This window comes from Haliaeetus albicilla, chromosome 19, assembly GCF_947461875.1.
Source record: "Haliaeetus albicilla chromosome 19, bHalAlb1.1, whole genome shotgun sequence".
Lineage (NCBI taxonomy): Eukaryota > Metazoa > Chordata > Aves > Accipitriformes > Accipitridae > Haliaeetus > Haliaeetus albicilla.
The window spans coordinates 20,842,170-20,857,957 of record NC_091501.1 but is presented as its reverse complement, the minus strand read 5'-3'; the positions used below and the strand labels follow the sequence as shown (position 1 = coordinate 20,857,957).

The window sequence follows — 15,788 nt, the reverse complement described above, 5'->3', positions numbered from 1 at the left end:
TGTAATTTTTGCCCTGCAGGAAAATCCTTGCAAATAATTCTGCAGTATTACTGCACTACCTGTACAATACTGCAGTATTACAATACTACCTGTATTGCAGTCCAGACTTCAAAGTGTAATTATGTGTTTAAATAAAAAATATTGTTTTGGTTTGGGTTTTTTGTTGGTTTTGGGTTTGGGGGGGTGTTTTGGGGAGAGGGGTTGGTGGTGGGATTTGGGGGGGCGTGTTTGGGGGTTTGGGGGGGTTTTGGTTTGGTTTGGTTTTTTTGACAAGTGCTTAAAAAGCAGAAAGAATAAATTACCAAGAGCTGAGTTGTGTTGGAATTCCTCAAGGAGAGGTTGCCTGAGAAACTAACCTCACTTGAGATAAAAAGCCTAATAGGGTAGGAAAGGACCAACAAGAGAAAGAAAAAAACATAACAGGAGAGGAAAGGTTTCCAAAGACATCTGTCTCAAGTGGATTGAATTGTTGGTACTGGTTGTCTGATGGATCCTTGGAGACTGAAAAGAATTTGATGGAGAAAGGGTTTCTATGATCAAGAACAACTTTCAGGGGGTGTTCAGGCACCTAAGAAGCAGGCATGGATAAACTGCATCTATAGCAAGGGCCTTGCACATCATTTGTATAGTGGTGCATTACAGAATATTAGACTATGATTTTTCCTTCTTCTTCATGCATCACCTTAACTTTTAAGGATTAAGTGTGGCTGTCTTTAAAATGGTGCAATGTCCCCATTTGCCTTGATTTAAGTCTAGAAGTTGTTTCTGTTCTCATTTAGTAGGAAATCATAAACATCAAATGTATATGTATCTTGGAAAATCAATGTTTTATTTTTTAACATTTGGATTTACTATTCTTTCCTTTCAATCCTGAATTACATGGAAAAATTTTGCAAGGTAGATCAATTTTCCTTTTACTGGATCAGTCCTATTTTAATGACTGTAATTTTTAAAATTTTTTTATTCCCCACCCCTCACCCCCCCACCCCCCATCTAAGTCTAATCTCTCAACATTGGTTTCTGGGAACTATTTGTTTTGAGTTCTCCCTGTAAGATAGCTTTTGAGATAAAAACCTTTTCCTTTGCAAGTCCTGTTTCATATTGGATTATAAATGACTGCTGAATTTGTCTATTTATATTAAGGATTGCTGCAGTTTAGACTCGATGAAAGGAGGTGAAATAACCTGCTGATGGTCTCAGGATAGATCAGAAAATAAGCAAGTGTCCATAACACCCATCAACCACTGACAGAGAGTTAAAGGCAATGTCTCACTCCAAAGACACAGTGATACCTGTGTGTAGGATTTTTCTAAGAGATTACAAGAGGATTTCAGGTTTATTGGAGATTCTGATCAGTGACATGTCATTGCCAATGGCTGGGGCATGGTTTCTGCCTCTCTGGATGTGGTTATTTATCCTTATTTCATGCTTTTTCTTTATTTCACAGAGAGCTCTTCTAGAGAAGAAGCAGAGGAAGAAACGTCTTGATCCCTTGATGGTACAGCCAAATCCTGAGGCAAAGCTGCGTAGGTCAAAGCCCAAAGCGTGTGAGGAGCAGACTCCTTTAGTAGAAACTCCTACCCCTTTCCATAGTGATGTTATTTTACATGGTAAGTAATCAACTTGATTGCAACAATGTTCCCCAAAATGCCAGTGCATGCCTTTTATGTCATAGATAGGCACCTACAACAGCGGTCAAGTGATAAACAAGATTGATTACATACCTTTTTATGTACAAAAGTAGAACTGTAGTACAGTATGGTTGAGCAATACTGAACTGTAAAAACAAACAAAAACCTTACCTTGAATTTTGTGACAGCTGAGAATCTTCATGTGCCTTTAAGTAATCTCTCCCTTATGTTAGGCTAAGAAGAACTGTAGAAATGGATTAGGAACTCCTATAAAGGTAGTGAGATACAAATCCAAAGTAAGAGAGTCTTCTGAAGCTGTAGGATAAAGAAAAGGAAATGATCCAGTAGTGGCTGCTTGTACTTTTCTTCATAGTGTACTCCATGTCAAGATTGCGTATGACTGAATGATAAAGTAGACAACAGCAAAACCAAGTCTTAAGAATACTGAATTAGGTTCTTGCTGGTTTTTACCTCATCTATTGTTTTCTGTGGGCTTCAGGGAGACAGCTGAAACATAACAAACAAGCTATAGTAGTCCAGAAAGTCACAAGCACAAAGTGATATCAGAGCCAAAGACAATAATTCAGTTGTCTCAAAACATTACAGTAAAATAGTGACCATTCTGTTAGGAGTTAAGAGAAATACAGTAGTGACACCCTTAAGACTTCCATGCCACAGGTAGGAAAAAAGAGCAGCAATGAAACCCCTACATTCCAGCAGAAGCGTCAGGAAGTAGTTTGAGAGCCAGGATCCCATCAGCCTATCAAGAAAGTAACAGGAAACATACTAAGGCTTTGAGATGCATGCTATTGCAGGAAGTTACAATACCACCGTTATATTAATAGGGAATTAATGTGTAGAGTAGAATTTTAAAAATCCAAACAAACCAGTGTTACCTAGTTTGAAGATCACATTTGGAACTATGTTATCCCCTGTCTTTTGAATGTTTTTCTGGTTCTCCAGATGTCTTTCAGGATCATAGGATGGGGAGGAGACTAGTGATGTGGATGGTAGCATTTATGTGTTTAAAATCAGGTGGGAGAAAGCTTCTGTTAAAAGACTTAAGTCAAAAAGAGAGTGAGAGAAAAGATATAACTCCTAAGTTAGGAAACTTCAGTAGTACTGAAACTACAAGAAAGAAAAATGAAAACTAACTTTCCCTCACTAGCTTCCATAGTTCTGAAGCTTCATCAGTACAAACAAATCCTGTTAAGAAGTGGTAACAGCAGTAAACACGTCAGAAATCTGATGACTAGATAAAGCAGTGACGTTTTTAGAAGGAAAACAGTGGGAAAGCAAGAAATCCAGAGCTGGAACTACACTTACATATTGAATGCTACAAAAACATGTATTAAGTATTATGCCAAATCAAGACATCTCCGCCAATTACGAAGTGCAATGCACAGCTGTGGCGTGTTTAAATGTGGAAATTTCATTTCTACCAAAAAGATAGAGGGCATCCATTTACAGTTTTTGCTGCCTGTGGCTGTAGATATTTTTATCGAATTCATTTGTGATGTTCACTGTAGAGCACTCACTTATTGTCACAGGAGTAAACAAGGAACGTGAAGGAAAAGAAAATAGAGTAGTTGCCCATAAGTAAATTGAAGGATATCAGTGTGCATGACAAATACAACTCGTTTTAATTGCTTAAGCCCTTGTAAAAAAGTAGAAACTGATGCCTGATATGTTTAAACTAATAGGTGGTCTGTACCAGTCAGGCCTGACTCCTCCCAAGTCTTCTGACAAAAGTTGAGCAAGTATACATCAGTACGTTAAAGGGATGCTTGAGCAAGGGAAGAGGAAGAGAACCATCCTGGGATGCATCTTTAGCCATAAAAAAATAGACTTTAGCATTCTGTTTCATTTTGGCCTGCAGGCATTGATGGACCAGCTGCTTTTCTGAAATCAGAAGTGCAAGATTTGGGGACCAAGCTCCAAACTCTCTCTGCTGGATCTTCCAAAACAGAAGACAATGCAGATCAGGAAAATGATGGAGAGGCTCTAACAGACACAGCAGGCAAGCCAGATCTGCAAGAAATCTTACAGAAACGAGGTAAGAGTTGATAATGGGCAAAAATCTTTTTCAGGGGCTCTTCTACTTCTTATAATTTTTTTCAGTAGCATTAAAAAAACTAAAAAATATGAGGAATCATGAAGGAAGTATCTGTAGGATATTACTTTTAAATGCAGAGCTAGTAGATTCTACAGCATGTAGAAATGCAGAACTGCAGTTCCTTCTTCTGACATTAATTGGAACATACCAGTTATGCTTTAAAGGTTTATCAATGTGCTGTATAATTTCTGGCCTTTCCAAGGAAGTTGGTGCAAAATGCTATACTTCACATTTTGCTAAAGTTTGGGGTATTTTTATTCCAGTTATATTATAGCTGGATATGATGCTTGACTATTTTCAAAACAGCAGAACCCTCTATAGCCAGTAAATGCCATAATTTAACTGTTTAGGAGACTAACAGGAAAGGTGTTCTTTCTGAGTCAGAGGCTGTCATAATCAACAGGTTTAGAGTTTTATATTAGATAGTTATCTCATTGAGTAGTTTACCAGCAGGGTGTCCATCTCTGTCTGCCAAGTTATCTTCTGTTGCTGCCAGTGCCACAGGAAACCTTTTTTTATTGCATGCAGCCTACGCACTTTGCAGCAAAATAATGGCAAGTGTTTAATAAGGTACACAGCTTGTTTTTATTTTGCAGAGCCTGTCTCCCAGAATATTTCCAGTACACTTTATGTATTAAGGTACTACCATATGTAGAAATACTTTCATTCAGTTGTGAGATGCAACAGCTGCTTACCTATGGATAGCAACATTACGCAAGAGTTAAGAAAGGAAGCAGGAGAGAATATCCAGAAACTTCAGGGGAAATTAGTGGAGGTAGAATATAAACAGTGAATTTTGAAATTGGCTGGAGTACTAGGGTTAACGCCTTTCCTCTTTCCAAATGTGCTTTGGGAAGTTTACTGACAGGTTGTTAAGACTACATTTTTCTGTTTCATCTGAGACAAAGAACTTCCAGCAGTGCCTCTTCTATGCAGTGCTGTGTTGGAGCACTGTTATAATATTGGGTCTCAGAAAATAATTCAGCTTAGCAGGCTGAGTGTGTTCATTTTCTATAGTGCTTTACATGCTTTTCCATTCTACAGCCAAATTAAAGAATGGAATCACAGAACAAAATGATGCAGTTCCAAGTGGAAGGAAACACCAAACAGTGATGTGTACGGAAGCTCTTTAAAAATGTCTTTACCCAGAGTTATTTTAGTTATATACCCACGGTCATGTCTGCATAACTGTGCTTAGGTTAAGATGAAGTAAGTAAGTCCTGGAACTACTCAGTCCGTGCTTCTGTTTTAAAAATCAAATCATTGGCAGTATTCATGAGACCTGAGTTATTCCTACTGATGTAAGAATACTAGGGCTCTTACTGAAAAATTATCATACTCCATTTCAGTGTGTATAGGATTAAAGTGAAGTGGTAAAGGATGCAAACTGTACAGAGTCCAAGTTATAGGATAGGTGTTGGCATATTGATCTGCATTTCCTTTTTTTGTTCTTAAGACATGGGGGGCTTTTTTGCATGAAAATAAGCAAAATTAATTCAATGACAGCATATATTAAGCAATACATTACATCATGTAATATCATGTAAAATAAGTATTAATAAAACTCTGACAGCTGCTTAATCATCTGCACAGTGACAGCTGCAAAATGTCACTAGGGGTTTGAATTACAAGACTCGGGAAGCAATATAGCACATGAAGAAAATCAGCGGTTGAAACAACAGAAATTAATTAAAAGAGTGAATAGCTATGCAGGAGTCATATATGAATTAGTGATGCCATGAACTCATGACACCTTCTTTCAGAGGTTACCTGCTTGATCCTGTATTCTGACAGGGATTTCAGGCAGTTTGAATTTTGATGAGGACACAGAAGAGGAGGAAACTAGTAAGACACTGGCATCTCATTCACCGAATCCTGAATCTGAGAGGCCTAGTTCTGCAAACAGCGAGAAATCTTTTGCAGTAAGTGTCTTGAAATCCATTTCTGATGTGGGCTGGGCACATGCTTGATTTTAGTACAGACCCCTTGAGCACTGGGTTGAAATATAGTAGTTGCAACTACAGTAGCTAGCATATTACTTCCCTGAAGGCAGAGGAAGGTCATGATTGTCAGGTTATCTGACTGAAGGGCCATTGAGTTAAATAGAAAGACCTAGTAATGATTAAAGGAACAATGGTGGGCGGAGGAACCCAAGTAGCTTAATGAGTGAAGATGGGAACACAATGAATCAGCTACTCTTATGACCCTCAAAGGAGACAGATTAGGCCATTGTCTCTGGTGTAATATCCACTAAGATGACTCAGAGAAACTGAAATGCCATGCAAACTTAAGAGGGATCACTGCCTGAAGGTTTGTAGCATTTATTGTGGGATGCAAGGAGGAACAGAATTTTGGGATGGAACAGAGAATTCTGGGATTGGAGAAAACTTTTTATGGGGTGTTTAGGGAAAGGGACTCAAGAGGGAAAAGAAAGAGGTCAAGGTGGATCAGGGAGTAGTAAGCATGGGAAAATAGAGAGTAAAAGGGCTAAAAAGCACCAGATGCATGTAAACAGCTGTGAGACAGTATGCTTTTCTGTCCAAGCCTTGTGCCCGATTACTGCGGTGTGTCTTACCGCAGGTGTTAAAACTACATTTCTAATGATTTTCTGTGTGAATGTGTTCTCGTGTGTGTGTGTGTGTGTGTGTTTGTGTAAAATACATACATTCGTATGCTGACAAACTATATGGTGGACTAGCCAGTGAGTTGGAAGAGACCAGCATGAGGAAGACCCAGGGTCTGAGCTGGTGACCAGATAAAGGACATAGGTTTTGGGCATGCATGCTGGACAGCCTTACAAATCCAAGCTACTATTCAAAAGACCCATGTGAGTGTATTTGTGAGGTGACTGCGTATGTTGTGCTACACTAGTGGGCGAGTTGCTGGGCGTAAACCAGCAACCTCATCTCCAAGGCCCAGTAAGGGGCGAATCTCCTGGGTTCTACAATCCACAGGATTCAGCTACCTCTAAGAAAAAGTAACTTTAATAACCTATACCAGATTTCCATTAGAATTCTGGTTCCTTTGGTGACCACAACTTGCATCCTGACTGTACACGTTATTCTAAAGTTCTTCCAGCATTTAGTTGAGGTGGTTCCACTGTCAGCTTAGTCCGTTTCTGCTCCTGTTCTGTACTGTACCCTATCTCAGTGCTCATTTTAGTCACAAAAATCCCAGCCTATCTTACTGCAGCATCCACCAGTCCATACTATCAGGCTGCCTTATTTGCCCACAGTGTTTGAAGTTCTAAAAGCAGAGAGGCTCTTTGCTTAGAATATTTACAGTGTCTCATCCTATTTTCCCCTTCCTAGTAGTTCACTCATCTCTGGTTAATGGGTACTTTTTCCTCCCTCCCCTCCGAGGGCTAGTCTTTCCTCAGAGCAAAAGTCTTCAGCCGCTTTCTTCAGAGAAACACAGGTGGTCTCTCATTTAACTTCCCTTTCCCAAATACCTTCTTTAGACATGAGATCTTCTGTTTCAACAGACCTTTCTTTTCTTGGGGAATACCAGAGCCTCTGATCTGATATTAATTTGCTAATATGATGGTTCTTCCCACAGGAAACAGGTGCTTCCTGTAGTCCATCCCCTCAGGCAGATGCACAGCTGGGAGAAGTGGAGAACTTGGAGGATTTTGCATTACGCCCTGCGCCCCGTGGTATTACAATAAAGTGTCGAATCACTAGAGATAAGAAGGGAATGGACCGGGGCCTCTTCCCTACTTATTACATGCATCTGGAAAGGGATGACAACAGAAAGGTATTGGAAGCAGCACATAGTAACTTGGCTATTGTACTCTTACCACAGAATATTTTTGGTGTAAGGGAGAACTTCTGGTAAGAAACCAGAAGCTGAGGAGAGCCAGCATGCAGATTAGGACAGCTTATATTTGGCTAAGGCACTAAGAAGGGAATTGGCAGGTTTAAAAGCCATAATACAATGAAAGATGAAATTTAAGAAGTATAAAAATGTCAAGGATAAAGAAGAGCAGGGAGACTGAGCTGCTCCGCAAGAAAAGGAGGGAAGACTAGAAAGGACAGTTGCATTAAATCTAGACTGCCAAGTGAGCTGATTGGAGGAATAGGATTTCAGGGCGGGCACTTGTGGAAGAGATCAGAATTGTGGAGGTGGTAATTACAGCACAGAACAAAAAGAGGAATGGATGTGGGAAATGGAGAGTTAACAGTTTGGATAGCAACACCTAGCAATGCCTCTGCATTCTTGCAAAGCTCCAGTCTTGATCAAAGTTTTGTATTTCCAGACGTTCCTCCTTGCAGGGAGAAAACGAAAAAAGAGCAAAACATCCAATTACCTCATATCAGTTGACCCAACTGATTTATCCCGGGAAGGAGAAAGTTTCATTGGAAAACTCAGGTGAGAACCACAGATGAAAACTACAGACAGGAGAGATTGGATTTTCGTTTTAGTTGAGTTGGGGGTTTTGAATAGCAATCTGGTATCACTTCAGAGGGAATGAACTTGCATTGTCCTGCTTAATGTAATCTGTATTCACCCACGTTGGCAACCTTTCTTCAGCATTACCATTCACTGTGGCAATTCAGAGAAGGAATACAGACTTGATGCTTTTCCAGGATAGGTTACAGGCTCAGTTCACCATGGGCACTTTGCGGAAGTTCCTTACTGAGCTGGCAATAGGAAGATTCAGATGACAGGAGATGTGTGCTTTTACTGTGCTGTACAAATACCTTCAGAAGATGACAAAACTTTCCACTGATGCCTCTCTCTTTCTCTGTCTTTCCATAACCTGATGTTAGGTCAAACCTCATGGGAACTAAATTTACAGTCTATGACCATGGAGTTAGCCCAGTCAAGGCACAAGGTCTAGTGGAAAAGGCTCATACGAGACAGGAGCTTGCAGCTATTTGTTATGTAAGTAGTGCCTCTCCCCTTTTGCCCCTTTCTTGGTTTTGTGCCCTGGTTACCGAGGAAACGGGGCTTACAAAAATCATGCCACCTGGCTGCCTCTCCCACTTAACTTTGGAACCAACTGACCAATTTCAACCAGATACAAAAAAAGGCAGAGGCCTCAAAGATAAGTTCTTACAAGTTTAATGAAAAAAAAAAAATCAATGCCAGGGGAGGGAGAGAGACTCAAACTAACATCCTGATGACCTCCTTACCTGGCCTATCGTTCAGCATGTGGCTGGTCAGCATATCCTTTACGTGGAGCCAGCCACAGCATGAACTGCCTCTTGCCTAGCTGGTATCTGGTGGACACTAAGAAGGAACTGGGAGTACCCTATGAAGAAGAGTTATTTTTTGCAAAACCAAAAGCATTTTGGTGTATAGGAAGGAGCTAGTATTGTTTCAGTAGCAGCTTGTTGTTGGTAAGAATATGGCTCCAGGGGAAATCGTGATTTGCTAGCTCTATCCTAGAGATGTTTTCTTCTCCTGGTCTTGCGGATCACCTCAGTCTAGGCTTTAGAGTGAGGACGCACTTGTGGACGCTCTAGAATTATGTGAGGGTTCTCATGTCACATTGTTTTGTATTCCAGTCCTAAAGTTTGAGTAAAATTTGAGGTTCTTTACAAAATGATGGCCTGACAAGTGGAAGGATTTCTACTTTTATCACAGGTACAGCAGCAGAAATTTAAAGGTGCATTAGCCTACTGGAGAATGGTCTTTTTCTTTTTTTTTTTTTTTTTGTTCTGTTGATCTTAATGGCACTTGGGAAAAAAATTGATGTGATAATTCCAGTACTAGTCTGTCTACAGAAGTATCACTGGATATTTTCTTTGTATACATTATTCTTCAGTTCCCCACCTAATTGTACACTGCAAGGTGTTAAAATGACTACAGCAGGTAATATAAAGTCAGCTTTTCTGATTTCTGAACTTTTATCTACAAGAAGTTCATAAAGTTTATATATGAATAAAATCAGTACCCTCATTCTCATATGTGCCCCTAGACTTTCTGAAGTGAAATAATAGAGGTTGCAACTACAAAGACCCATGTTCTGTGTCTGCAAAATGCACTAGGCTGTTAGGAGAAGCTATATCACTTCTATCAATCAATTCAGTACTTCTAAAAGATTCTGGCTTTTTAATTGGTCTTTGGGAATTTTAAAGGTTATTGCTGACATTGTTACAGAACACTTTAAATGGGCCCTTGAATTTTGGTTGAAGTTATCAAACGCATAGTTTGAGAATGCCAAGACTTTTTTCCTTTGCTTTTTATACTCAATCCACTTGGAGTAGTCTCCTGCAGTACTCTGGAAAAATCTGCTTGTCTTAAGATTGAAGCTTGGACACTTGCTGAATACTTTGCCTTCTGGGTCTGTTTTTAATGATTTATAAAAGGGCATGATTTGAGACAAAATTGTAGGTATGCTCTTAAACACAAGTAACAGCACCTAAAGAAGAATGTTATTCATTCTTCAGAAACATTTTAGCCTAAATGGTGATATATAGATAACACAGACTCAGGTCAAAGATATTTGCCATTTATCATACTTTATCATATGCTCATTCACTAGCAAGATTTTAGCACAGTTTTGCCTCATATGCAAAATCTTATGCCTGGGAAATTGCACTTGTCTCTGATTTCATTCTAAATGTTTCATTAGGATAACAGATGCGCTCTAAAGTAGGTAATATTATGTATGTCTTTTAACGTTCTCAAAATGGGAGAAAAAGCTGTTTTCAGTGATTGAACACAGTTGCAGTTAGATAACTGCTACTACAGTTGTAGCTAGCAAATCTCTAAAAACCAATACAAATGTGGATTCAAGTTCAGTTTTGCTGTCTTTCTTTCTTTGAGATGGAGTATCTCATTTACTTAAAATAATGTCTTTCCTTGTCTTTCAGGAAACCAATGTGTTAGGATTTAAGGGTCCCAGAAAAATGTCTGTGATCATTCCAGGAATGAATATGAATCATAAGCGAATTCCAATCCGTCCACGAAATGTGAGTTATGGAGTTTGGTTGTGTTTCATATTGGAGGAAGAGGTTAAAACTTTCTCGTAGAGGTCAGGGTGTTACTGACAATCAAGGTTTTTAGAGCAAGGTTGTTAATACTCCGGGCTTTAGCAAGTCTCATGGAGAGTAAATACAATGTAGCCTAAAGGTGTTGATTAATTTGTTCTTGCCTTTTCCCTAATTTGTAGCCTTCTGAATAGTGTTTGTATCCTCACTTGTCCTTTAATCAGCCTAATGGGACCCTGTTACACTGAGAGTCAGATGAACACAGAACAAACTTGCTCCTCCTGGGAGCTTACGTTCTTAGCCAGTATATGAGTTACAACAGATAGATAATAAATAGATAAGGTGGTATTCTGGTGTAGTAGCAAGAGAATAAATACATTTTGATCAGAATGTTGTCAGTCTCTGTAGGAATCACAGAAGAGGAGGATTCTTTAAGGAGAAAGTGGGATGAGGAGAAGGATGTGGTGACTCTTTAGTGAGGATTTCTTATACATATGGGGGACATTATAGCTAAAAGCTTACAGAACTGTATCTGAAGATATATTAAGGTGTATGATGAAAATCATTCTGTTCCCTTAATGTGGGTTTTATGTTTGGTGTGATAGAAGACCAAAAGGCAAAAAGGACAGGTGCCAACTGAAAGACATGGTCAATATTTTAAGCTAGAAAATGGTATTTGCAACCGTGTTGTGAGTAGATATGAGTAGGACAAGAGTGTATTTGTTGAGGTCAGAGGAAAAAAATCTTCAAGAGTGGAAATTCAGGGTCATGAGAGCCTGGAAAAGAGGTTTAGTTTTGTGAATGGGCAGGAAAATTGTATCTGGAGGTTGTCATTTTTTTATCATCTTTCAACTGGTGTTGCTGTCTCCCCTGTCAGTACAGCAATGATTCCATGGCCCTGCCTTTATTTTTCTCCCCTATTTTGCCAACTTTTTTGCTAGCAGGTAAGCATAGGGACAGTGGACAAGGCTGAAACACAAAGCTGTTCTGAAAAGTTGGCAAAGCTTTCGGTGTAGGGGTTTGACTCTTTTTTCATCTTCCTTCTCTGTAGTGTGATGCCTTCAATTAAGCAATACTGCTTCCACTGTAAAGGAGGAAAAATTGCATCTAAATGCCCTTTGGTGCCAATTCTGAGTTATTTTTGCATCTTTAAATAAAGATAAAAATAAAGATATAAAGTAACTAGTTTAAACTGAACAGTGAGTTTTATTTAGGTTATCCTCAAAAATCCACTGTCATATCTGTATACAATACTAAAACAGTTACTATAACCTCGACAATAGGTTGTTTTCTGATGATTTTTTCCCATTAAATACCTTTAAGTTTGGATTCTTTTTCTTGGGAGTTTTAGCATATATTATTTCAGTTTGGATTTTATTTGTTGCAGAACTTTAAATCATGCCATGTGTTTCACTTGCTACTATTTGTAGCTTCTTGTAATTCATTCTGTTTGTCAAATTTAATGTGCTAGTTTACCTCCTTTTTGTATCATTTTTGTTTTATTTCTCTCTGTTTTTCATATTGTGCATCACTTATTAGACCCAATAGGATGACATTTAACCTACTTAAGGCATACTTGCAGCCCGCTGCAGACTTTGAACTTTCTACTGAAGCACCCCAGGGCCTGGCCACTATGCAGTTAATTGTAGAATTTTTTTGTTTGTTTCAAAGTTTAGAATATTAGAAATGGAAATTGGATCCAACGAGATCAGAGAAAGCTTATGAGACTCAGAAAGGATTCCTGCCAGCAGGATGGCAGTCATCTGTGGCCTGTGAATTGCTCCATTTACTGTACACACACTTCCTTCTCTCTCACTCTTTTTTTCTTGTTTGGGTGGAAATATGGTGATAGCTTATTGAGTGGAAAGGAATCCTTGGGCTGGGAATCCATTAAAGTATCTTCCTGGTACTTGCAGGAAATCTTCAGTAGGACTGAGTTTAAGTGCTGCCATTGTGTTTCATTAAACAAGGAATGACCTTCAAGTGACAGAGTGCACACACATGAGAGAGGCAGTACTTAAAAGAAGAGCCATTCCAAATCTGATAAATATATTTTTCTTCTGAACAGGAACATGAGAGTCTGCTGTCAAAATGGCAAAACAAAAATTTAGAGAACCTCATTGAGTTGCACAACAAGGCTCCAGTCTGGAACGATGATACTCAATCCTATGTTTTGAACTTCCATGGGAGAGTCACTCAGGCCTCAGTGAAGAACTTCCAGATTGTCCATGACAATGACCGTAAGAGTCTGGTGGAGAGTGTGTGGGGCTTATTTGAACAGGGAGAACCCAATTTATTTCATGAGGTTTGGGAGGAATAGGACACCCTTCTTGGAGAAGGGAGACTGGGTGGAGGAATTCAGCTCAGGATTACTGGGGACTTCTCAGCTGTCAAGAAAACTATATAAGGCCTCCCTTTTTCTGGAGTGGGTGCAGAGACTGCTGTCCATAGCTGCAGCAAAAGAGGGGGCAAATGCAAGCCTCCTGAAGGGAAGGAAAAGGATTAATACAGCACTTTCAGCCCAGCAAAAGAGTAGTTTGAGCTTTGGTTCTTAGAATAAAGGTAATCTCCAGAATAACAGTCACTCTAGAGAACAGATTTTGAGGCCACGCTGGTGAGAAAGGATGGATAGATACACCAACCGCATATATCTGGGACTGTCAGATGTGTGGTTTTTTGTTTGTGGTGTTTTTTTTTTTTTCTTTTTTCCTTTGTTTCACTGTGAAATTGTTTGTCTCTGAATCTTTCTTTTCTCCCCAGCTGACTACATTGTGATGCAGTTTGGTCGTGTAGCAGAAGATGTGTTCACTCTGGACTATAATTATCCTCTCTGTGCTCTTCAGGCCTTTGCTATTGGACTCTCCAGCTTTGATAGTAAATTGGCCTGTGAATGAGAGACAACTGACTTGAAATGTGGAACGCCCTCCCATCCCTGCATCTTGTTGTAAGAGTTCCAGGTGGAGTAATGAAAAGCACATTGGGGATGGAAGGGAACTGGAGGACAGACTTCTGCAGGATTATTAGAAAGCAAATACCAGGCCTCAGTGCATTATAGTAGTTGACAGTAGACCATTTTAGGAGACTGTCCCAAGACTGAGCAGTCTCTGTATGCATTGTGGAAGAACAAGAAATATGGGTGATGTTTTTGTTGTCGGTGTTGATTCTGCTTTCAGAATCTTTGTAACAGATGCCACATGAGAGCAGGCTAAGGAAATTAGCCCACTAATTGGAACCCCTTGCAGCTAGGATTAGAAAAATAATGGTTTAGTGTTCATGTATCTTGGAACTTCCACAGTGCCCCTGGAGATGATGCTACTGATCTGATGAGGAACTCTTGAATTCCTGATCAGATGAATTCAGAAAAAAAGGAGGACCGTTATTGGCACGTGTTCTCTTTTGCCCTGTGTAGCATTTTGCTGTCTGTCACAACAGTCAGACATGGAGCGATTCAGGTTACGGCTCTGTGCAACTGTAGGTAATGTTCAACAAATACAGAGCTGCAACAAGACATTGGCTCTAATAAAACACTTTTCTCTTACTTTGTGGGATGATTCTCTGTTAAGGCTGATAGTCCAGTTCCCTTTCATTATTCTAATTACTCCATATCCCTTGACAGTGTTTTTACCAAATAAAGAACAATCAAATCTCAAATGCTTCCTTTTTAGTTGGTGATATTGTATCCATTGCTGTTTCTGTTATTCTTAACCATGTGAAAAATGAGACTGAAGAGATGATGGAATCTGACTGGATTTGGCAGAAGATAGTATTGTAACTATATACAGTACTATTCCTGAAAAGCAGTGTTCTGGTTGATTGAATCTAGACTGTAAGCTGATTAGAAATATTTTTTTTGTCCACTGTTTGTAAAATGTTCTACATTTTTAGGAATAAGTTAGTGACTGATTTCATTTTCTTTTTCTTTTTTTAACGTGAGATTATATCAAGTCATGACATAAATAATGTTAACCTGATTATAAGAAGGTGTTACCTCAAAAGGAGATTACAGGTGTTTTTGAAGGCATCAGTAAGTTTAAAAAAAATTAATAAATATATCATGGGGCTTTGCAATGTGTCCTTCCAGTGTTCCATTTTTAATGCTGGACATACAATATGGAGACTGTAGGTCACAGCATGGAATGCTTCTTGATTCATCAGAGTGAATTGCTGCACACTGTGACATGTAAGCCTCATAGTGTACACATCTGCTGTGTACTAAAGCAGAGAACAGTTACTATCTTGCCTGTTTCATGGCCATTATGCATATTCATGATGATCCTGGAAAAGTCTGTCCCTCTATTGACACAAGAATAGGTGTTCTCCTGCTTTGGATATTGTCATTGTCAGCAGACTAACTGTTTGAAGCTCCAAGGAGCCAGATTTATTGCTTTTGGTCTCTGGCGTTTTTGCAGTAGTAGATATCATTTGCTCTTTCAACATAACGAAACTTCGTGAAGACATTTTCTGATATTGCCAGGAAAAAAAAAAGATGGTAATCGTGTAAACTCTGTATTTAACTGTAAATTATGAATTGATGCTAAGAACTCCAGCTCGCTTATCTCTCAGATGGCCATTCTGCTTTAGCTGGTGAGCCATTGTCTTGAGATGATCTCATCAGCAGAGCAGTCAGGAAGAGAACTTGAATCATGGATCTCTTTTGTGCCTTCATGTACTTCCTGCTCATCCGGCTGGGGACAAGACCTGGCAGTGTTTTCCAGTTGTGCTCTTCTGAGTTCTTGGCTGATGGCTCTGCATTCCCTCTACCCATCCAGAAAAACTATGTCAGTTTGTTACCTGTCTGATTATTTTTCTGACTAGGACTGTATGAAAGAAACTGCCTTATGTTAGTTTGGGGTGACCTGAAGGTAGAATGCCAATTTCCAAGTCAAGATTATTTTCTCTCTGCTCAGAAGGCCATAGGAGCATCCCTTTACTCAGCCTTTCAGTTAGGCTTGTCAGCAGGGGCTCGTCAAGCTATCTGTTGACATCAAATGATCCTAGCAGGGTCAGGGCCTCTGGGTCTCCATCAGATTACGCAGACAGATGAACTGATGCAGTGCTCTTTTATCAGATACTGTTTGTTTTACATGAATTGTATTTATA

General features: G+C 39.4%; 1 protein-coding gene across 6 annotated transcripts in view; it reads left to right on the top strand.

Moving 5' to 3' along the window:
* The window catches only part of TULP3 (TUB like protein 3), a 32,281-nt gene extending 17,942 nt beyond the window's left edge, over positions 1–14,339 (top strand). For all 6 annotated transcript variants that reach the window (XM_069806703.1, XM_069806704.1, XM_069806699.1 and 3 more), the window contains 9 exons: positions 1,448–1,610; positions 3,511–3,687; positions 5,542–5,669; positions 7,306–7,503; positions 8,006–8,118; positions 8,520–8,634; positions 10,572–10,670; positions 12,757–12,928; positions 13,449–14,339. In XM_069806703.1, the coding sequence (XP_069662804.1) occupies positions 1,448–1,610; positions 3,511–3,687; positions 5,542–5,669; positions 7,306–7,503; positions 8,006–8,118; positions 8,520–8,634; positions 10,572–10,670; positions 12,757–12,928; positions 13,449–13,582 (1,299 nt within the window). In that variant the 3' untranslated portion in view covers positions 13,583–14,339. The remainder of the gene's footprint in view (positions 1–1,447; positions 1,611–3,510; positions 3,688–5,541; positions 5,670–7,305; positions 7,504–8,005; positions 8,119–8,519; positions 8,635–10,571; positions 10,671–12,756; positions 12,929–13,448) is intronic.
* Positions 14,340–15,788: the final 1,449 nt, after the last annotated feature.